Source organism: Antechinus flavipes, chromosome 6 (assembly GCF_016432865.1).
Source record: "Antechinus flavipes isolate AdamAnt ecotype Samford, QLD, Australia chromosome 6, AdamAnt_v2, whole genome shotgun sequence".
Classification (NCBI taxonomy): domain Eukaryota; kingdom Metazoa; phylum Chordata; class Mammalia; order Dasyuromorphia; family Dasyuridae; genus Antechinus; species Antechinus flavipes.
Window position 1 is genome coordinate 36853128 of NC_067403.1, and position 22490 is coordinate 36875617.

The 22490-nt window shown below is 39.8% G+C and overlaps 2 protein-coding genes across 4 annotated transcripts in view; both read left to right on the forward strand.

The window, feature by feature from the left end:
- The first annotated feature begins 9062 nt into the window (after positions 1-9062).
- LOC127541375 (uncharacterized) lies at positions 9063-11120 on the forward strand. The gene is made up of 4 exons (XM_051966661.1): positions 9063-9171; positions 9236-9507; positions 9804-10328; positions 10552-11120. The coding sequence occupies exons 1-4, from the start codon at positions 9063-9065 to the stop codon at positions 10714-10716; spliced, it is 1071 nt and encodes a 356-aa protein (XP_051822621.1). The 3' UTR covers positions 10717-11120.
- Positions 11121-11245: 125 nt separating this feature from the next.
- DCUN1D4 (defective in cullin neddylation 1 domain containing 4) overlaps positions 11246-22490 on the forward strand; it is a 77774-nt gene continuing 66529 nt past the window's right edge. The window contains exon 1 of one of the 3 annotated variants that reach the window (XM_051967587.1): positions 11246-11356. In XM_051967587.1, the coding sequence (XP_051823547.1) occupies positions 11332-11356 (25 nt within the window). In that variant the 5' untranslated portion in view covers positions 11246-11331. Of the gene's footprint in view, positions 11357-12820; positions 13095-22490 lie in introns of those variants that run through there. The other 2 variants (XM_051967588.1, XM_051967590.1) reach the window with 2 other exon arrangements.

Consider the following 22490-nt stretch of genomic DNA (forward strand, 5'->3'; position numbering starts at 1 on the left):
TTGGCATCCTTGGATTTATCTGAACCCTCTCCTACCAACTTAAATTGCTTTTGGAGCTCAAGTTTTCAGGGCTAGATAGATAGTAACAAGTATAAGATGTGACCACCTCTGTGGGTCAATAAAAAAGAGTAGAAATAGATGTCATAGGAGCTAAGGATGTGAAGGATTTGGAAGGTAGTTGGATTGGTAATCAACATGAGTATTAAATATACTAGCAAGGGATAAGTGAAGAGAGGACTTGGAGTCGTGTATTTACATAATTTAAAAAATATGAAGAGTAGGTAGAGAGGGCAGAGTCAGTAAGCTGGGTAGAGGCAGGAACTCATTTGAATTCTCCCCAATTCTCCTCCAACTTTAAACTTTTAAAGTTTATTTAAAATAACTTTATTAGGTTTGGCAATTGCCAATGCTGTAAAATTACCCATGCATATAACTTGTAAATAAAAAAAATATAATAATAAAAAATTTTTTTATTATTTTATTTTTATTATTATAGCTTTTTATTTACAAGATATATGCATGGGTAATTTTTCAGCATTGACAAATGCAAAACCTTTTGTTCCAACTTTTCCCCTCCTTCCTCCCCTCCTCCCATGGCAGGTTGACCAATACATGTTAACTATGTTAAAGTATATGTTAAATACAATATATGAATACATGTCCATACAGTTATTTAAAATAATTTTAAAATGACACTTCAAATTGAATTTTGAAGCAGCAAACCCAACAAAAGGTCACAGTGAGCCAAAGACAACTAAAAAGGTGAGTAGGAAAGGTCTGTCATACCATGGGGATGGTCCAGGGTAGTACAGATCATTAATAGGCTTTGGAAGCGTCTGCATCAGGGGCAGCAACAACCTCAGCTATAACCTCGGGCTATAGATGGTGAGGGGGTCAGACACCATGTCAGAGATTAGGGGATCCTTTACTGGCAGAAAGGGAAGTGGAATTAAAAAGCTTCTTAATGAGGGAGGAGGACAGATAAAAATAAGCTTGAAGCTGAACCTCATAAAACTAAGATGATGGAAACCGGTCCTATCACTTCTTAAAAGAGGGAGAAGAAATGAAAGCAGTGTCAGATTTTATATTCTTGGGCTCAAAGATCACTGCAGCCGTGGAATTAAAAATGCTTGCTCCTTGGAAGGAAAGCTATGGCAAATCTGGATAGCTTACTAAAAAGCCAAGAAATCACTTTGCTGACAAAGGTCTATATAGTCAAAGCTATGATTTTTCCAGTAGCAACATATACAAGATTTGGACTCTACGAAAAGCTGAGCACTGCAGAATTAACAATTTCAAATCGTATTGCTGGAAAAGACTTCTGGGAGTCCTTTGGATAGCAAGGAGGTTAAAAAAAAAAAAACTTAGAGAAATCATCTCTGACTTTTCATTGGAAGGACAAATACCAAAGCTGAGCATTAAATACTTTGGCCATATAATGAGAAGATGGGATTCCTTGGAAAAGACATTGATGTTGGGAAAGACTGAAGGCAAAAGGAGAAGAGAATGGAAAAAGATGAGATGGATAGATAAGTTTCATGGGAAAAACAAACATGAACTTGGACAGACTTTGAGAGGTAGAGGAGGGTTGAAAAGTCTGGCTGCTATTGTCCAAGAGGTCATGAAGAGCTGGATTCAACTGAATACTGCACAATGACAAAGAAATAAGAAATGGTTTCAGAAAAACCTGGGAAGATTGATAATTTATAAGGGAGACTTCAATTCTAACTGGTGATTGTTGGTGAGTGTAGTTTCAGGCCAATAGCATTGAAAAGCTTATTTGAATCCCTCAGGAGGATCCCGTAGAACCCCGTGGGGGAAATGGAACCAACTATATAAGAGCTTTGGGAAACTAACTCATCGGTGTGGGAAAGGATCTCCAGATTATATAAAACTATACTTGTATGACTTGTTTTTAATTTTAAAAGTAAATTTATTACTTATTATATTTAATTTATAAATATTATATAAAATTATATATTAATATTATATAAAATTATATGTTATTTATTATATTTAAACTACTAGAAGGCAAACTGATTGTTGCAATTATTTCTTTTCCACTTTAATAAAGGCAAGATAATATTTCAGGTTGTTTTCATTTCATAGGCTCTTCCTCTATTAGTATTATTTAAAGCCTTTCTCCTTTGGACTTTTTCTTGAGGAACACAAAGTTAGTGAAATATAGTGAGTAAGGAAAACCTTCAGTTTGAACTTAAATAATTTGCATTCAAATCTCAGCTGTTCTACTTAGTACCTATGTTATCCTGGGTAAATTGCCTTGCTTGCCTCAGTTTCTTCATCTATGAAACAGAAAATTGAACTAGATAATGAAGAAAGTCTCTGAGCTCTAAATCTATAAATCATGATGGCAAGTAGTGATTACTGTGTTGCTTTCAGAGTGCTCAAAGATCACCTTTTAATAATTGATTCTAGAATATTTGCTAGGGAATTCTGGAAATGCTTTAATGTTTTGCTTCTTTCACATTACATACATTAAAAAAAGATCTTTAATGCCTTAAACCAAAGTTCTAACCAGTGGTGGGAATTTTAGGCACCATGGTAGGCAAAAATTAAACTTCTGTAGGCAAGAGATGCTTTTTTTCATTTTACTCAGATTATACCATACAGCAGTACCAGCACTGAAAAAAATCCAGGCTTGCCTGGGACATTTAAGGGAGCTGCTTCAAGTATTATTGACAGGAAGAGCCTCTGTAGTAGGAAACATATAAACTTATATTTAATATATAATTAATTTAATGATTAACAATATTTTTTTAGGGAGAGGTAATTTATTTAAAAAATTAATTTAATATACTCAATCTTGAATTTTTTGGTTGGGGAGGGGACCTTTAATTCATTTGTATCCCCTGAAATTCTTTCACTTACTAGGCGGTTTTCTATGTTACATTTGAATTTAAGTTTAAGGTAATTGCAACGTAATAATATCTGATTAAAACATCATGCTGCAAAGATAATAACAAAAAAATCCAAATTAAATTAGGTTCTAGTTAATACAAGATGCCTATTCTCCCCCTCCTCCCCATGCTACAGAGAAAAGCAGTAGACAGATGAAATGAAATACAGCACAGTGCTTTTGTTCCCAACTGTTTGTGCCTGCCTCAAATTCCCAAGACACCTAATTATTACACTTCTCTCTGGTGGTTTGGTCATAAATGGACTGTGTCTCTATACAAGCGTGTGAGTATAATATCGCCATCTCAGAAAACATCCTCAAGTAACTGCTATTTAGGGATTTTCCAGTGAGCTCAAAATGAAATTCTGTACAGTAGAATGACAATTTAGTCTCCCTTGGATTTCATAAAACAGAACATAACATTTAAAATACAAACTACAGTACTTGTACAGTACAGAATAGTACCACAGGCTTCAAATGGGTAGGAAATTTCAATATATTTGAGACAGAAAATGTTGTGCCACAGAAGAAGGGAGAGCTTGGGTCCAGTCCCTGTGACTTTAAGTTAATGGTATGTTCCTTTCCTGGATCACAGTTTCCTGAGTTGTAAAATGAAAGAGTAAGACTAGATGATCTCTAGGGTCTCATCCAACTTTAAAATTCAATACTTTTGATTAATGCACTTTTTAAATACTTGTAAAGTGTGTCATAGATATTTTATAATTTATTTCCAATGAGACATGGATAAGAATCATGGAAAACTCAACCTCTAAGAGTTAAAGATTCAGAATGTAATGAAAAGAAACATTGTAAGCAAGAACAGCCTATGGATTATTACTAACAAAGAACTGTGTTCCAAATAATATCAAAGAAATACATGATTAGAGGAGTGGTTAGGTCAGTTGTAAAGGTGGAGCAAATGTGGCCGATAGACGGAATACTTTATTGGTACCTGTGAAATGTCAAGAGATGTGGAAGAAGGACTTTAATACACTGGGTGGAAGCTCTGTGAAAAATTCTGTACTGTCAAGGAGATTCCCCAATTGATTAGAATACAGATCGATCTAAGTATCAATGTATTAGTCATGTTTTGTTAGTTATTCATATTAACAATGGGACAATGTGATTCCATAGATTAAGAATTTACCTTGTCTTGGTTTTGCCAATATCTAGGCTACTATTGGATCAATGGGACACTTGGGTAAGTCACTTAATGTCCCTGATCATATATAGAAAATAGGGAACTGGGACAGTGGGTAAATCACTTAATGTCCACTGATCATATATAGAGAATGGGGAATATAAAGATGTCCTTTGAGTTCTATCAGTACCCAAGAAATAGAAAACAACTTAAGGGAAATCCTTATTGTATATTCTGAATACAATAGGAAACATTGACAGAATCACACAGGATGAGATGCTATGGGCATGTTGCATTCTGCACAAAGCATTGTTCATCAGAGTGTAAGAAAGTTTTTCAGAAATCTGTTATGTATCCAGATGTTACAAAGCAATGGTTTTTCAACTGGGGTCTTGTAATGGGCTGAAACTGAGCAGATGCACTGAGGTTTGGACAAACAAGCATTTAAGGCTAATTATCAATTGGACAATACTCTATTAGCATTTGCTTGAAAAATGGCCCTTCCCACTATTCTGTGCTGCTCGATCAGTTGGTGTATAGGGAGAGGAGGAGGGGGGATAAGAGGATGGAGTCCAGGCGGAAAAAGAAAGAGGAGATTCCCGTGTCTACTCTCCTCTCGCTTCAACAAATAATAAAAACCAAGGACTTTTGCTTATCCTGACTCTGGCTGATTTTAAAGTATCCAAGGTGCTAACGCGGTCATCATAGGGTCTGTTGATTCCCAAGAGTCCTATAGACCCCTTTGGAGATATATGTGAAGTCAGAACTCTTTTAATAATAACATTGATGCTTTTCTTTCTGAAGCAGTAGATATCAATAGTTAAAACCTACAGAAACAAGTTTTCAACAATTTTTAAAAGTATAAAGTGGCCCTGAGATCAAAAAGTTCTAGAACTGCTATTTTAGAACACTCCAAGACATGTATTTTGGACCAATGTCTGAAGTATGTTTTCCAGACTTAAAGCATTTTTGAATTATGTTAGAACTTATAAAAGGTCATTACTTTGGAAATTTATGATCAGAAATCCTTGATTGTTGGCGGTTTGTGATGCTTTATCATGGGCATTTTGTGCCCCTATGTCTTCGATTACTCCATTAATCAAAAGGTTGACCAGAATAGGACCAAGAATGAGCAGTGTTGCATCTTCAGCGAATTCATATTACTTTTACCTCAGAGAATTTCTGTTTTGTACATTTTTTCCTTGCTATATGGTAACTTTAGATATTGACATATTGACTTTAGATATTTCCAAGTGGGATTGATTTTTAGTTTTGCATCTTTTTAAAATTTTCAGATAGACTAACAAACTGTAGGAAGAACAGTAAAGTTTGTGCTGGTAAAAATGGAACAGAAAAATTTATAGCAGGGATGCATAAGAATGATTAGCAAGCAGGGACTTAAGTCTTGTCTGTTTCAGAAACTCTCCCTTCATTTGCTTAACCAATTCTGGAGGATTTTGTGAGCAAAGGAAACCATACTTAATCAGTCCCTTAGAAAGTTCTATGGATTTTTTTGAAGGAAATTCAAGGAAGGTAGGTGGTGCAATGAGTAATGAGAGTGCTAGGAGTCAGGAAGTTTTTTTTTTAGTTGTTTTATATCCAAATCTTTGTGACTCCATTTGGAGTCTTCTTGGCAAAGATTCTGGAGTGGTTTGCCATTTCTTTCTCCAGCTCATTTTACAGAAGAGGAAACTGCCTGCAAATAGGATTAAGTGACTTATCCAGGGTCACTCAGCTACTAGATTTGAACTCAGGAAGATAGGTTTTCCTTGTTCCAATCCCAATGCTCTACCTACTACGCCACCAACCCCGGGGTAATTCTGCTGACTTTTATAGATTTCCAGTTAGTGTGTGCTGGCTCACATCCCTTAGACATACTCAATGAAGTAGGTCTCATGACAAGGTGATTTTTCTGGTCATTATACTCCCAGTAAATGCTAGTAGAGAGTAGATGGCCCTGAAGAATCAAAAGGCCAGGACGTACAGAAAGAAGCTTGACAAGCAAAAATGACACGCTCAGTGGGAAGATTGCAGCTTTATGACATCACCAGAACAAAATAGTGTCTCTGAAACATCAATAGCATGAAACCTCATTCTCTGACCATGGCTGTCTCCTGGCCACATGTGCTCCCAGGTGTGAGCCCTCCGTGCATTTGTCCTGGCCACACAGTGACCTAATATATACTCTATAACATGTTTTCTGGCTACTTGTTCCATATGCATGTGTCCACCATTTGTGTTCCATGGTCATTGTCCCCTCTTCCTGCATTGTCCCCCATTGGTTGTATGGTAAGTTATAAGAAAGTATACCCTACATAATGGAATCTTATCTGATCAGTTTTTTGATGTTATTTATTAAAGATCTCTTACATTGAACAAACATGTCCTTTGGCTGATAGTGAAAATTAACCCTTTGATTGTTGGGGGTTTGTGATACCTTATCATGGGCATTTTGTGCCCCTACAAATTCGACCACTCTGTTAATCAAAAAGTTGACCAGAACATGATCAAGAATGAGCAGTGAAATACACACACACACACACACACACACACACACACACACACACACACACACATATATTCTTCAGTAAATTCAGATTACTTTTAGCTCAGAGAATGCCTGTTTTGTACATTTTTTCCCTTGCTATATGGTAACAATATGTTATTTATTCATTAATATGTTCTAAAAACAAGATTTGATTCATCATTATCCTTTGCTACTATAACAATCCCCTGAACAATTAGATCAGTTTACAGCATGGCAAGTTATCATCAATTAAGCATATACTTATTAGATTGGATTATTAAAAGAGATACCCTTCTCTGCTTTTTCCTTTTCCTTTTTCCTTTTCCTAACCTTACTTTCTGAGCACACTTGGGGATTCAGAGACCTGAGAAGGGTTTTGGTTCCCAGGGATACCCGTGCATTAGCGTAGCTCCCCAGGAATCTCTCTTCGTTAAGATGGCAGCCTCTTGGCTGATGGGCATATCATTTGCCTCTGATACAAATGAATATGCATCCGGTGTAATGAGAACAGAGACTTTTATGCTGCTTGAGATAGTAATGGAGTTCTAGAGCACTTAGTCCATTTGAGGCTGGACAGACAGAAGTAGTAGCCATGTAGGGAGGCTGCAAATACGCTCAGCCCTGTGGTTCTAGGATAAGGAGATCCCCAGTCTTCAAGACAGAAAGGAAAGATTAAAAGGGGACGTTCTAGGACAGAGTTAGGCTCTTGGGAGGACTGCCAACATCTCTTATTCAGCAAGGGGAGCAAAAGTAAACAAGAGACAAAGGAGCCCCTTAGACTCTGCCTTTCCCCCAAACGGGGAGTTATTTGGATTCCTTTAATGGGATGATATTCTTCTCTAAGAACCACAATGACATTTTCCTTCAGGCATAATATTGAGTTGAAAATGGCTACAGTCTTAGTCTATTAAATTGGACCATAGGGGATTCTTTAGAAAGTGATTTCAATCTACTTCCCAGAGCTAAGTAACAAAACCAGTTCAGTGCCTTTAGATTTTTGGGCTAGACTAGTTATCTGATGGTTACCGCCTTTTTTAAAAAGGAATTTTATTTTAATACACATTGTTTTATGAATCATGTTGGGAGAGAAAAATCAGAACAAAAGGGAAAAACCATGGGAGAAAAAAAAACCCAGAACAAAAGAAGTGAACACAGCATGTGCTGATTTACATTCAATCTCCATAGTTCTTTTTCTGGATGCAGATGACATTTTCTATCCAAAGTTTATTGGGATTGCCTTGAATCACTGAACCACTGAAAAGAACCAAGTCTTTCATGGTAGATCATTGCACATGCTTGCTGTTACTGTATACAATGTATTCCTGGTTCTGCTCGTTTTGCTCAGCATAAATTTGTGTAATTCTTTCCAACCCTTTCTAAAATCAGCTTATTCATTTTTTATAGAACAATAATATTCTATTACCTTCATAAAACACAGCTTGTTCAGCCATTTCCCCAACTGATGAGCATCCACTCCTTTTCCAATTTTTTTGCCACCACAAAAGGAGCTGCTACAAAACATTTTTGCAAATGTGGGTCCTTTTCCCTCCTTGGAATACAGACCCAGTAATGGTACTGTTGGGTCAAAAGGTATGCATAATTTTATAGCCCTTTGGCCATAGTTCCAGCTTGCCCAACTAGAATGGTTGGATCATTTCCCAACTCTACCAACAATGCATTAGTGTCTTAGTTTTCCCACATCCCCTCCAATATTCATCATTATCTTTTCCTGTCATCTTAGCCAATCTGAAAGGTGTGAGATGATACCTCAGAGTTGTTTTAATTTGCATTTCTCAAATCAATAGTGATTCAGAGCATTTTTTCATATGACTATAGATGGCTTTAATTTCATCATCTGAATATTGTCTATTCATATCCTTTGGTCATTTATCAATTGGGGAATAACTTGTATTCTTATAAATTTGACACAATTCTTTATATATTTTAGAAATGAGAACCTTTATCAGAAACACTGACTATAAAGATTTTCCCCCAGCTTTTTACTTTCCTTTTATTTTGTTTCTGTTGGTTTTGTTTGTGCAAAACCTTTTGAATTGAATGTAATCAAAGTTGTCCATTTTGCATTTCATAATGTTTTCTAGTTATTCTTTAATCATAAATTCATCCCTTCTCCTAAGATCTGCTAGGTAAAACGTTCAAAACTGTAGAACATTTGCACTCATCTCCCGGGCCAGGCTTGAGCTGGTTTCAGAAGAGCAGACTGGTTATCAAAGAGGCTGAGGAACTAGAGACCAAATTGCCAACATTTACTGTAGATCACAATGAATTTGTGGCAAGTCCTCAAAGAGACAGGAGTGCCAGGTCATCTTACTTGTTTCCTATGGAACTTGTATGCTGGTCAAGGCATAGTTGGTCAAGAAACAGTTCGAGCCGAACGTGAAACAACCATTGGAGGAGAATGACAAGGCTTTATCTTGTGACTTTTATTTATTTACCTGCATAGTACATTACGCAAAATGTCAGGCTGGACATATCCGATTAAGAGGGTCAAGAGAAATATTTACAACTTCGGCTGTCTGTCAAGGCAGCAAGGAAGAGCAATGAAGAATTCGCTTCTTGGTGAGGGTGAGGAGAGGGCCAAAATTATCTTGAAGCTTTAACATAAAACAACCAACCCAACCCCACATAGAAGACCATGGCATCAGGTCCCACGGGAGAAGATACGGCAGCCACGTCAGATTCGCCTTCTCGGGCTCAAAGGTCCCCGCAGACAGTGGCCGCAGTCCCGACATTAAAAGGGCTTTCTCGCTGGAAGAAGGGCTCCAGCAAATCCGGACTGCAGATACACAGCGGAGGTTGTGCTTTGTCCCGCAGGACGTTCTCCTGAGATTTGGAGTGGGAGGAAAGCTGAGCCCCGCGGAATACCGGAGAGGACCTCGGGAGCCCCTGCGCAGCAAGGAGGTAAAGTCCACCCACACGTGGGCCAGTTTTGACTCTTCATGGAAGGACAAAGGCCAAAGCTGAGCTTAAACTACTTTGACCACGCAATGTAAAGAGAAGAAGGGGCTCATTGGGATGGACTCTGATGCTGGCGAAGGCGGAAGGCGAGGGGAGAGAAGGGTGGTAATGGAGGGGCCCGAGGTCACTGACTGAGAGCGGAGGCCCCGGGAGGGGAGAGGGTGGGTATTGCCCCGGCTGGAGGTCAGCTCGGACCCTTGGACAGAGATCGGAGGCCAAGGCGGAGAGGAAGGCCGTAGTGTGATGGCTGGGTCAGCTTGGAGTCTCGGCCGGAGAGTGGAGGCCATACGGTTGGCTCATCTCCAAGGGCATCATTTTGCTCTGTCCCCCAACAAGGATGGGAGGAGGGCCCTACGGTGGGCATATTTCCTGGCCCGGGGCTAAGTGACCAGCTGGGGTCAGCCGGCTGGGGTCTGAGGTCACATTTGTACTCAGCCCTTCCTCCAGGCAGGATCTGCGCCACAGGTCCGCCAAGGGCGGGCTGTCCAGTACCAGCTCAAAGGGGACTCCTGCCCCGCCCCCCGCCCCTCCCCCCGGGCGCGGAGTGGTGCTCCCACAATCCAGGCCTATTGGGGACACACACCATCGGGAGCAAGAGGCCTGAGCACCTGTCTCCGGAAGTTGGCCAAGCGCATGCTCGGCCCCAGCCGCTCTGGGGTTCAAAATTGATCCAGGAGTTTGGGACCGATGTCCGTAGGGGCTGCGAGCAGAAAGTGCTGCCTGAGGTGAGCTTCGGAGGGACCAAAGGCTTCCCAGAGGTGGAGGTGAGTAGAGTGTGCGGGACAATAGGATTGGGGGCAGGGCGGGAATAGCCACGTGCAAAGTCGAGGAACGAGGATGCAGGGGGAGTGCTACAGCCCCAGAAGCCCAGTTAGGCTGGACCACGTTGGACACCTGTAAAGGGTTCTGCAATCCCAGAGGTTACACTTGATCCTGGAGGTAACAGGCGATGCACGCCAACAAGCATTTATTAGGCGCCTGTTGTAGGCTGGGCTTTCGGAAGAAGACGGAGACTTGAGGGGAGAACAGTACAACTGCAGATTCTCGGAAGAGGACCCCGGCCTGGCCCTGGAAAGGGCAGTGCTCATCACTGGGGCCCGGGGCAGCTGCAGGATCCGGAGAAATCCTGGGCTGGGGGCCGGACCCGGCTGAGGGAGGGAGGGAGCCCACTTTAGACCGATTGGAATCAACTTGGCCTTGGGGGAGGGGGCGGTCCCTATGGCCCCCGCCCCGCCCCGCCCCGCCCCTCCCAGCTCTTCGGTGCCGTTTCTTGGGCTTTGTTTCGGAGGCCAGCCCCTCTCTGTGTGCTGCCTGCCTCTCCACCAATCGCGAGCCCGGATGCCGGGGGAGGGAACTGCTCATCCTGTCCCCCAAGCCTCGCCCCTTTACACGCGCTCTCGGAACCCCTGGGATGACTGACAGCCGCTTGGCCCAATCGGCTCGTGACGGAGGAATCCTCCCGCGGGGGCTGGGGCTGGGATCCGACTCGGAGAGGCCAATCGCCCTGGGCCTGGGGGGTGGGGCCCGTTCGTCTTCCTTGGTGGCCCCCTAGCGGCCCCCCCGTCTCGCCCGTCCACCAATGGAGGGAGAGGGGGGCGGTGCCTGGCTGGCCGGAGAGCCAATGGCGGGGGTGGGGTGGGCGAGCCGGGGGCGGGCTCCGAGGCGGCGGCGGGTACCCTGCCAGGAGCCGGAGCTGCTGCGAGCCGGTGGGGGCATCAGGAGGAGCTGAGGCCGGGCCGGCGGGAGCAGTGGAGGAGCTGCACGAAAATGCACTCGGATGCTGCCGCTGTCAGTGAGTAACGGGCCGGGAGCGGGTGAGAAGCCTCGCGGGTAGGGGCGGACCTCGGCGCCCCCGGCCGGCAGCACCGCTGCCATCTGGACCCCGGGCCTTCCCCGGGGGGCTGCCGGCCGTGACGCTGTGGGGAGTCCAGAGGAGGGGAGAGGGCGCGCCCAGGTCGGCATCCCGGCAATGGGGGAGGGGCTAACTTGGTGAGGGGTAAAAGGGATCCGGCAGGGGATGACAGCAGGGCACTGGGGCTCCGGGGGAGGGTGAGTAGTGGGCTGGAGGTGCCGGTGGAGGAGGAGGGTGATAATAGGGTTGGGGCAATGACGGGGAGGGGGATGAAGGGATTCAGAAGGGTGGCAGGTCACCCGCGTGGGGGCGCCGGGGGCGAGGGACGGATAAGATCCTCGAGGGTGTGGGGGGCCTAGCAGGAGGGATCTGGGCTGGAGGACCCGAGGAAGGGGAGGGGCTCTGGGTACGGGGACTCGAGTGTTGAAGTTTGTGGGGTAATGAGACAAGGAGATGGGGCAAGGAGTTTGGGGGGCTCTCCTCGGGACCGCTGCATGGGGAAGGGCAACAATGTGGAGATGAAGACCGCGTTGGAGCCGAACGAGGGGGCGGGGTTCTTGGGAAGAACGGTGTGGTGGGGGATGGGGGGGCCGCGAGGAGGTGGGGAGGGGGGGCCGCGTGGGGGTAGGGAGGGGCTGGCCTGCCGTGTGGGGGAGGGGAGAGGAGGGTTGGGGAACCAGCCGGGGGGAGGGGGAAGCTGGAGAGCTCGGTGGGGGAGGGGGGAGGGAGGCTTGATCGGGGGGTGAGGAAACAGTGGGGAAGAGGGTCGTCGAGGATGACTTGGGGAATTCCCAGGCTAGTGTTAGGGGATCGACGTGGGCCTTTCGGGCTGCGTCTTTGGGAGTGGGTGGGAGAGGTTCCCCGCCCCCTCCTTCCAGCTCCTCCGGTTTTCCCCTCCCCCAGCCCCCAGGACCGGGTGACCCCGGCAGCTGGGCCAGCCTGAGACCGGGCTTGGGGTTACGGGGTCGGGAGTCCCCAGCCGTGCCCTGGGGAGGCCGAGGGGGGTGGGCAGGGAGAGGACTCGGCTTGTCAGTGACCAGGGCGGTGAGGGAGCGGACGAAGGACGGAGCTGAAAGCGCGAGGGACCCCCGCAGAGGGCCGGGCTGCTTTTGTGCAGGGGCCGGTCCGGGGTCTTTGGAGGGCTGGGGCTTGTGACGCATTCTCTAATTTTTAGTGGGGCCGGATTTCCGCGACCCTCGTGGCCCCGGGCCCCCCCGGAGCGCCGCAGTGGCCTGTCCCCTCTGAGAGCGAAGGGCGGGGGAATTGGAGGGGTGTACTTTGGGATCCCCGTGAAGCCCCGAGCTTGGAAGGGGAAGGTGGGTTTCGCAGGGCATCATGGGATCTGTAGTCTCGACTGTGCCAAAACACGGCTGGGCTGGATGCACGTGGGTAACTGTGGAGACGGCCCCAGCATGCACCGCGGCGCCTGCCGCGCGCTGCTTTTCTCCGCTGAGGCTCCCCTGCAATTGACAGGTCGGAGGCGCCTGGGCGTTAAGCGGAGTCCAGGTCCCTTGGCGGCGGTCACTCTAAAGTCTGGCATGTTCGCTTTCGTTTCTTAAAGGCAACAGCAGCAAACCTCTTTAAACTGTTAGAACGTATTTTAACTACATTGTCGTGTGCAGTGATATGTAGAGCCAGAGCTCTTACTTGGGGACCATCTTTTGAAGATCAGGTTGAGGTAAAAACAGGCAACAAGAAACCAAAAGCAAAATGAAGATAAGTTATTGTCGTTATTGTTAATTATTCAAATATGCTATGTATGCTAGATTGAAGTTGGATAAAAAAAGCACTGTCTTTTGTTTTTAAAAAGTGTCCTTTTTCTCTGTTTTTAAAGATATTTAGTAGGCAGAATGTTTCCTTTTCACTAGGACAGGGTGAATCTTTCACCATTGAAATGATAAGTAACTTTAATTGAATATTAAGCCTGCCTTAATTTGGGAGGATTCTAAAAAAGTAAGTCTTAAGGTAATTTTTGAATTAAGTATAGGGGATGTCTTAATGAAACTTAAGTTTTTTTGTTCCATTCATAAAACTAGTATATAACATAAAATATGGAAATGATAAAAGAAAATTACTTTGTCCTGTGGAAAGCAAATGGGGTACAGAGAGGAGATGGGAGACAAAGGATTTGCAAAAGTTCTAAGTACAGTTGGTCATGGAATAGTCTTATCTGTAAGGGCTTTAGGATATTGTTAGTCTGGCCTCACTCATTTTACAGATTAGGAAACTGAGACTTAGAGAGGTTAAGTAATTTAACTCAAGTTCCACTGGAACTTGGACAAGGAGCCAATTCTCCCAATTCCCAGGAGGATAATTCTTATTTCATTACCTAATGCTGTTGTCTGTCTATATAGTGTGGTGCATAAAAGTGAATGCTTGGTAAATAAAGTTAAAGTATAACTACTATAGATAGGATTTAGTAAGAACAATTAGAACCTGTGAAGAGTTGAGTTAGGGGAGACCATGTGGTAGAGCATAGATGAAAGATTATGTTGACAGTAGCATTTGTTATAATATGATTATGAAACTGAAGGTAGGAAAAACTAGAAAAACATCATAGTGGGTCTGCTTCCCCATAAAGACTAAAAGATGTGATGAGTAAAAAGAAGGAAACAGTTGGGTGTAAAAAGAAGAAACTTTACTGGTTTATATACTGGTTTAAAAATCGGGCATTGGATAAAGTTAAGGGAAAAGATTCAGGAGATGTGTTTGCTGTGCCTTACCAGAGATTGTGATACATTATGAGAAAACTCTAAAATGAAAATGTGATACAGTTTCTAGCACATTTACTCTTGGAATAGGACGTAAAAACAAAAATAAAGATTAATTGGTGAAATTGGAAGACAACAATAATTGCCTTCTGCATTTATTTCCTCAAAGACATATTAGATTACTGCTCCTTTCCCATATCCTTTGTGTTTCTCTTTTCTGACTCTCCCTAAAGGGAGGGGATATGGTCTTTTGTGATTATTTTAGAGTTAATTTGACATACTGAAGATACTCTAAATTTTAGCTTTGTTTTGCATCTATTTTTTAAAATTTATTTTATTTGAAAAAAATAGGAAAAAAAGAAAAACAAAAGAAAACAAAAGAAAAGAGAACCCTGTCTTGTGCCCAGCAGAGCACAGGGAGGATTCAAAATATATAACAACAATTACCAGATCAAGAAAGTGTGTGTGTGTTAGTAGAAGAAATTATATTAATATCCATTTTTTCCTTTACTTCCTTTTAAATTGTTTTGTTCTCTACTTCATACCTTACTTTATTCTTCCCCCCTCCCCACTTCTCATCCCCTCACTACCCTAAGTAAACTATAGTTAAGAAAAGATATATTTATGTATACATATATAGATATATACATATATACATAACTTCCCTTCATATACATACACATTTTTCCTATCCCTATTGACTCTGCTTTAATTCTCCTTAACTTGCCTTGCTATCATTTAAGCTCCTCCCACTCAAAGAATCCTTCCCCTTGTCTTTTTCCCCTCCCTCTTTGCTTTCTCATGCGCTCATTTCTCCCTCCTTATTTCTTCATAGATTTTGGAGGGTGCTATGCCCTTCATGGTATATATGTTACTGTTGCCTGTTAAACCCATTTTTGATGTGAATAGATTTTCAGAACTATGAGCCCTCCTCCTCCCCAATGCCTTTGTGTCTATTCTTCCTCCGCACCTCATTTGTGTAACATAATTACTATTTTTACCTTAACTCTGCCAATCTTTCGAGTCACCATATTGTTGATGTGAATCTTAAACATATAGTATACATTCCCCATGTGAAAAAAAATTGTTCATGTTAAATTCCTTGAAATTAATCTTATGCATTGGCTCTTATGTGTTAAATTTTTTGTTAAATTTGGGTTTGATTAAAAAAAAGCTCTGAAAATCTTCAAGTTTGTTGAATGTGTCCATATTTTTCTCATTCAATATTATAATTTTTCTGGATATGATATTTTTGGTTGCAGGCCTAACCCTTTGAGATTGTTGTTAGATATGATTCCAGGACTTGCTGTCTTTTATTGTAGTTGCTAATAAGTCCTGTACAATTCTAATTGTAGCTCCAGAGATTTGAATTGTTTTTTTTTCTCCACACATATCTTATAGCAGTCATCTGAATATTTTTGTTACTGATTTTTACAGTTTTATATCTAATATGTAATCTTACAGCTTTTCTGGTAGCTTTGTTCTTTTTTCCTTCTTTATTTCATGTTTTTAAAGACAAAAACACATAAAAATTTTTGTGCTAGATTGTGTGAGACAATTCCAGTTTACTGCGAATCAGCTGTAGACATTTTATCCTTTTTCTCTCCACAACCCCCAATAATTCTTTTAAAGCAATAACTGTTAGTATCTATCAGTGGTCAAGGATATTGATAGCCTTATTACACTGTATTCTTAAAGCAGTAGTGATAATAAGATGTACTTTTGTTTTATATCTGGACTATTGCATAGAAACTTGTCATTATCTAATGAATATATAATTTTCTTTTGTTTTTCTGTGGCTAAGTGATATAATGGATTGAGCCCAGGGTTAGCATTAAGAAGATTCAAATGCTCAGAGGCTTACTATAACTATATGATCCTGGGCAAGTAAATTCCTTGTATGCCTCAGTTTCCTCAACTTAAAAATGAGGATAATACCTACCTCATACTGCTGTTGTGAGGATCAAATGAGATAATATTTGAAGAAAGTGCTTAATACTATACCTGAATAGCAAATGCTATAAAATGTTAGCTATTATTTTAGTCTTATCTCCTATAGAATACAAGTGATAAACAGTCACTGTATTCCTAATAATTGGCTTTACGATATGAAGCAATGCTGTCTCAATCTATTATTTCCAGCATATTTGTAACTAGATACATTGTCAGGAGGAAAGGCCAAGGACACAGAAAATGGGAGTCAGATTTTTAGAGATGCTACAGGCAGTGATAGGAATTGCCATCAGTGGATAGAGAACATTGAAATCAGAATGAGGAGGAATTGAGGTTGAATCCTAATACCCTGCACAAGTCACTTATTTTTTGTTTTCCTCATCTGTGACTTGACATCTTCTAAATTTCTTTTTACTTTTAAGTCATTGATCCTGTGAACTCTACAAAAAGTAGTGCTGCTGTCCATGTTGGTTGAGTAGTCTTCCTTTTTATAATGGGTCTCCCTTACATATCTCAGACTCTGTAAACAGAACAGATTTCATTATTATTTCTCTTCTTTGAACTGTTTCTGTCAAGGACACCATCAGCCAGGTTCAAAAGTTCCATGCCACCCAGTTGCTACATCTTGTCATTCCTACCTTTACAGCATTTCTGGTCCTCATCTCCATGGTTGTTCTTTCACAGGGTTCAGCCCTCATCACTTTCACCTGGACCATTGCAGCAGTCTCTCCCTATTCTGTTCTTAGAGTTACCAAAGTGATTTTCATTTGAGCCACAAATTGGCCCCAACTCACTTTTTTCAGTCTCTTTAGGTATGTCTTCCTGTCATTCACATTGTGGTCCAGTCTGTCCTTATTCTTTCTGTGTTGCACTTTACTACTAGTTTCTGTATCTTTGTGTGACCCCTTTCCATGCCTGGAATGTATTACCTCTTCACTTCTGCCTCTTAGAGATTTCTTAACTGCCACCTTTAGGAAATCTTTATTTAAACTTTACTAGTGCCATTCTCCTCCCCCTCAAATTATCTTGCTTTGTATATACTAATGTCTGTACATGTTATCTTTATTGGCTAGATTAAGCTTCTGTAGGGCAAAGCCTTTTTTTTTTTTTTTTAATTTAAAACACACACACATATAAAATCCATTTTTTGGTAATTTTATGTATTTAAAAACATTCTGAGAAAGGGGTTCATCAGTTTTGCCAGGCTGCCAAATGGTGGGCCATGACATAAAAGATGAAAAAACACTGTGTTTTAAACGCATTATTCTTGATTAAAGCAGGTGAAAAAATTTTTTTTAATTCTCTTTTGGAATCTTTCTTGGAACTAGCCTTTTACTAAATATTGCTATTTTTCTTATTTCCTCTAATAGTTTCATTTTTTGGGGGGGATTAAAAATTAATCTCTTCATGTGAACAACAAATTTAGGACATTGGAAGACTCTTTACTTTAGAAGGCAGATTTGGCTAGTTGGAAATGAACAGAAGATGAACCTTCTGAGATTAGTCAGGAATGAATGCTGATGTCTTTTTATAGGTTGCCAGCCTGAAATCAGTGTTGATATCATTGTATAGTTTTGTCCTTGAATGTACTTTGTTGTTTATTTTGAAAGTGAGGAAAATACTCTTGATAATTATACCATTTAAAAATAAGGCAAGAACAAAAGGTGGGGAAAGTAGCATAGAGATTTCAGTTTTTTCAAATGCTTTTATATCCTAGTGTTCATTTCCTGAGCATTCTTGGGGAAACCTTGTTTCAGGTTTGAACTGCTTTATTCCTCATAAAGTGATTATGATTAAATTGAATTATTTTTAGCTCAGAAAAATAATTTTAGTGTGCTTTCTATGACATAAAAGTTGTGAACTGCGCTTAGTGAAGGGAAAGACTCCCCCCCCCCCAGTTTCTCCCTCAATGCCACTATTATCTTCTTAAAGTGAATTTTCAATATGCCTTATTAAAATTTTTCTTTAGTAAATGTTTGAAAACATTACTTGCTGGCAAGTATTCATGATATTTGATGAGAAATAATTCACTTGAAACCAAACTTAATAAACCTTCTGCAGAAGAGTTTAGGCATTTTCTTCTCTCATTGTGTTTAGATTACAGAAAAGAATCCTAGGATTATTAGCTGAATGGTAAAGCTTTGTGCCTCTCTGTTGATACTTAAAAACTTTGGAAGTACATACTTTAGGTCCAAGTGAAGCACTCCTCTCCATTTGGATTTGTAGTGTGATTTCAAACCCAGTTATCCTAGTGAAAAGATTGAATGTGGAGCATTGTTTTGTTAATTTTACAAATTAGTTGGAATAATAACAACATCTGCACCACAGACCGAAGCTGAAGGTAATGTAAAGTATTTTGCAAACCTTTTTAAGTGTAATATAAATGTGTACATTATTATGAATTGTTAACTTTCTAGTTTAAGATTTAGCACAAGCTAATGAATAATTTATACAGAGGATTCTGGGGCAAACTTTCTCCTGTTTTCTTAATTTTAATTAGAGCTATGCAATCCAAAACTAAAGGAGGACTCCCCCCCCCCCCCCCCCCCTCCATATTGTTAAGCTGCTGCTTCACCTGCCCAGCTTTGCTCTTAACAGTGTCCTGTGTCCCTTCCCCAGGCATTTTCCCTTTGTACTGGGCTATCTTCCTCCCCTGACCCTCAGGCGTGAATTACTTTTTTCTCTTCTGTCTCTCTGAGCATTCTAGTGCCATTTCCTCCTGGAAGCTTTTCTACACGTTTCCTCTCCTAATTGTTGGTGTTTCTATATGTTACAGTAGAATGCATTGGCTTTGAGAGTAGGGACTGCTTTCTTTTCTTTCTTTTTTTTGTCATTTTATCCCAGTTGTCTAGTAGCCCAACACCTTTACATGTTTCATAAATGGTGCCTATATTAACTCAAGTAACTTGCTTTCTAATTACTGTGGTCCAAAAGCATGCAATTAAATGTTTGTTCTTTGGTCTCTGATGTCATATACTTATTACTTGGGTTTGGGGAGAAAGACCAAAAGAAGTAGAAAAAAATTTTAAAGAAGAAAAATGAAAAGAACTGGGAAGATTGAAAAGAAAGAAAATAAAGAAAACCAAACCTTGATAGAATTTGTTGAAGGGTAAAGAGTATATGGAGTATAACAACAATAGCTGACATTTAACAAAGTACTTTGCATACATTTGAATCACAACAATCTTGCCAAGTGGGAATGAGAGCTACTGTCCCCATTTTACAGATGAAGATTCAGAGAAGTTAAATGACTTGTATCCCGAGAAAGAGGGTGATCTCTGATCCCTTCTGACTCCAGTTTTCTGCCATTTTCTATCATTCACTGTGAGAAGTGAAGAGGGAAGGCTGTTTATGCAAAGCTAGAAATGGTAGAAAATGATATCACTTGACTAATTTTCTTCTGCTCTTGTACCAGCTGCAAAAATATTGTTTACACATATTACCTGTGCTTATACTTGTCTGTATATTTGTTATACATCTCTCACCCTCGTCCTCCCTCCCCAGTGGATTCTTGGTTAATGGCTCTGGGTTATGAAGTGCCTGCAAAATTAGTTAACACAGATCAAATCTTTGATTCTCTGGAAGTTCTTTTAAATTCTTGATTAAGTCAGAGAAGTTTTGAGAGCTTTCCAGAACTTCATCTTGTATCACTTGTTTACCTCAATTTTTGACACTTTCTCATCTCATTTAACTCCCATATCAAGTTGCTTGGAGTTTATTGAGACTAGGGGTTGTTTTATTTTTTAATTTTAATCCCCAACTCCTAGCACAGTGCCTGAAATATGGTGGGCATCTCGTTAATGCTTGTTGATTAGTTGATCATGTTTACCTAACCAAGTGAAGAATCACAATAAAAATATTTCTGGATCCTTTTTCTTAAGCTGGGAATAACCAAGTTGAAGTCATAGATATGTTAAACTTCATTCATATTAAAGGGAGATAAACTTAGTAGGATAGCTAAAATATCCTATTTTCTATTTTACATATATATTTATATATAATTTTTATTTTCTTTGTAGAACCCATTTTTTTTTTTTTTTAATAAGCTAAGTGTCTTCCTTCTTTCTATTTCTTCTTTGGTGAAGTGTTGAACTCAGGTTATCTCTCTCTCTTCCACATACACATACACACATATACGTCTTAAGGTTTTTGAAGTTGTTTTTCTTTAAATTTCAATTATTTTTTAAAAGAGTAAAAAATTAATACATTATTCTTTCTCAGCTGAATGGCTTAGTGGATAGGGTACTGGCCTTGGTGTCTGGAAGCTTCGAGTTCAGATGTAGTCTCAGATACTTATTAGTATGTGTCCCTGGGCTAGTGACTTAATCTCAATTAAGTCTCAATTTCCTTAACTGCAAAATGGGGATAAGTAGTAGTAATCCCTCTACTCTAGGACTGTTTCTATAATCTCATGAGGTAATATTTGTAAAGGTATAGTGCCTGGTATATATTAGGAATTTTTATTATGTTGACTTTTCCTATCCAGGAACAATTAATATTTCTCTATTTATGTCCATCTTTACTTCTATAAACAGATGTTTGTAGTTCTGTTTATATAGTTTTTGGTATATCTTTGATAAATTCCTATATAGTTTATATATTTTGAGGAATTTTAAATAGAACTTTTCTTTGTGCTGGATTTTATTAGTATTACATGGAAATAATGATGATTTTTATGGATTTATTTCCAGCAAGTTTGCTAAAGTTATTATTTAAGTTAATTTTTAGTTGATTCTTTTGAGTTCTTTAAGTACATTCACCATCATGTTATTTGTAAAAAGTACTAATTTTTTTCCATTGTTAATAGGATTTTTAGTTTTGGTTATTAAATAGGTTAGTTGTCTTCTTGGTTTTCCTTATATTAAACCAACCCTGCTTTGATGGTATACATTCAATCTGGTTGTAGTATATAATCTTTTGGACATGTTTTAGTTTTTCTTTGTTAATATTTTACTTAAAATATTTACATGTGTTCATTAGGGATTTTGGTATCTAATTTTTAAAAATTTTATTCTAGGTATCAGAATCACATTTGTGTCAAAAATCATATTGTGTCATATGATAAGATTCTTTTTTTGCTACTTTTGTAAATAGTTTATGTAATATTGGAATTAATCTTTGAATATTTGATAGAATTCACTTATTTTGGTTTGTTTTAGGAGAAGGTTTTGTGTATAGTTTCAATAGCTGTATACATTGTTTCGGTTCTGCTTACTTCCTTCTATATTATGTTTTGCAAGTCTCAGCTTTTTCTGTCTCAGTTCTTATTCCATGTATTGTAATATTACATTACAGTTTCACATACCATAATTTGTTTAGTTATTTCCCAGTTGATGGTTTCCTACTTTGTTTACAACTCTTTGCCTACCACAAAAAGTGCTGCTATAAATATTTTTGAACATATGGGTCTTTTCCCTCTTTGGGGCATCACTGAGTCACAGAATACTCAATTTAATGACTCTTGTTTTCCAGAATTGTTGGGACTGTTTCACAGATCCAGCAACAGTGCATCAGTATAGTTGACCTTCAAAGCCTTTCCAGCAATTATCATTTTCCTTTTCCTTTTTTTTTTTTCCGATTTGTTGTTGGGTATGAGACAGAACATTTGTTTACATTACTTGTTTATGTATAACATTTATTCATATTTACATTAATTTACATTTCTTATCATTAGTGAGTTAGAGAATTTTTCCATGTTTCTTTCTAGTATTTTCTTCTTTTGAGAATATTTGCTCACTTATCTTTTGTTGAATGATTGTTGTTTTTATATATCTGCTTTAGTTCTCTAAATAACTTATATTTTTAGCAGAAAAATTTTCTCCAGTTGATTCTTTTCAAATCCTACATATATTGGTTTTGTTTTTGCAGCAAAACTTAAAATTTTAGATAATGAAAATAGTCTAACTTCTTTGAGCGCCTCTGTCCCATGCTTTATCAAAAATTGTTAACATAGTTGTGAAATATATTCTTCTTTATTGTTCTTATATTTGTTTCCATTTACCTTTATATTATGTATCCACTTGGAGCTTATTGTGGTATATTATATGAGATTTGGGGCTAAAGCCAATTTTTTGCTAAATTGCTTTCTAGTTTTCTTAGCAGTTTTTGTTGAAAAATAAATCCAGCCTAAGCTCCAGTGGTTTGAATTCTTATTTTATTAGTATCCTATTTCTTTCTAGATCTTGTGTACCTAAATTTTCCTTTCCCAGTGATCACTTCCATTTTTTTAACCAGTACCAAATAGTTCTGATGATTAATGATTTGTAGTGTAGTTTATGAGCAGGTCCTACTCTGTGGCCTTCCCCCTTCCCCCCCTCCCCCAATTAATAATGTCCACAATTGCTGTCAGAAGTTTTGTTCCAGTTAGATTTAGAGTGGTTTAATAAAAAGTGCACTTGATATGAATGAAA

What these genes read in the sequence shown, in the direction of transcription:
- LOC127541375 (XM_051966661.1), top strand. Translation starts at nt 9,063, where the DNA reads ATGTCAGGCTGGACATATCCGATTAAGAGGGTCAAGAGAAATATTTAC. An exon ending in GAATTCGCTTCTTGGTGAGG is followed by an intron (nt 9,172 to 9,235) that starts GTGAGGAGAGGG and finishes AACCCCACATAG; the next exon opens with AAGACCATGGCATCAGGTCC. An exon ending in AGCCCCTGCGCAGCAAGGAG is followed by an intron (nt 9,508 to 9,803) that starts GTAAAGTCCACC and finishes GGAAGGCCGTAG; the next exon opens with TGTGATGGCTGGGTCAGCTT.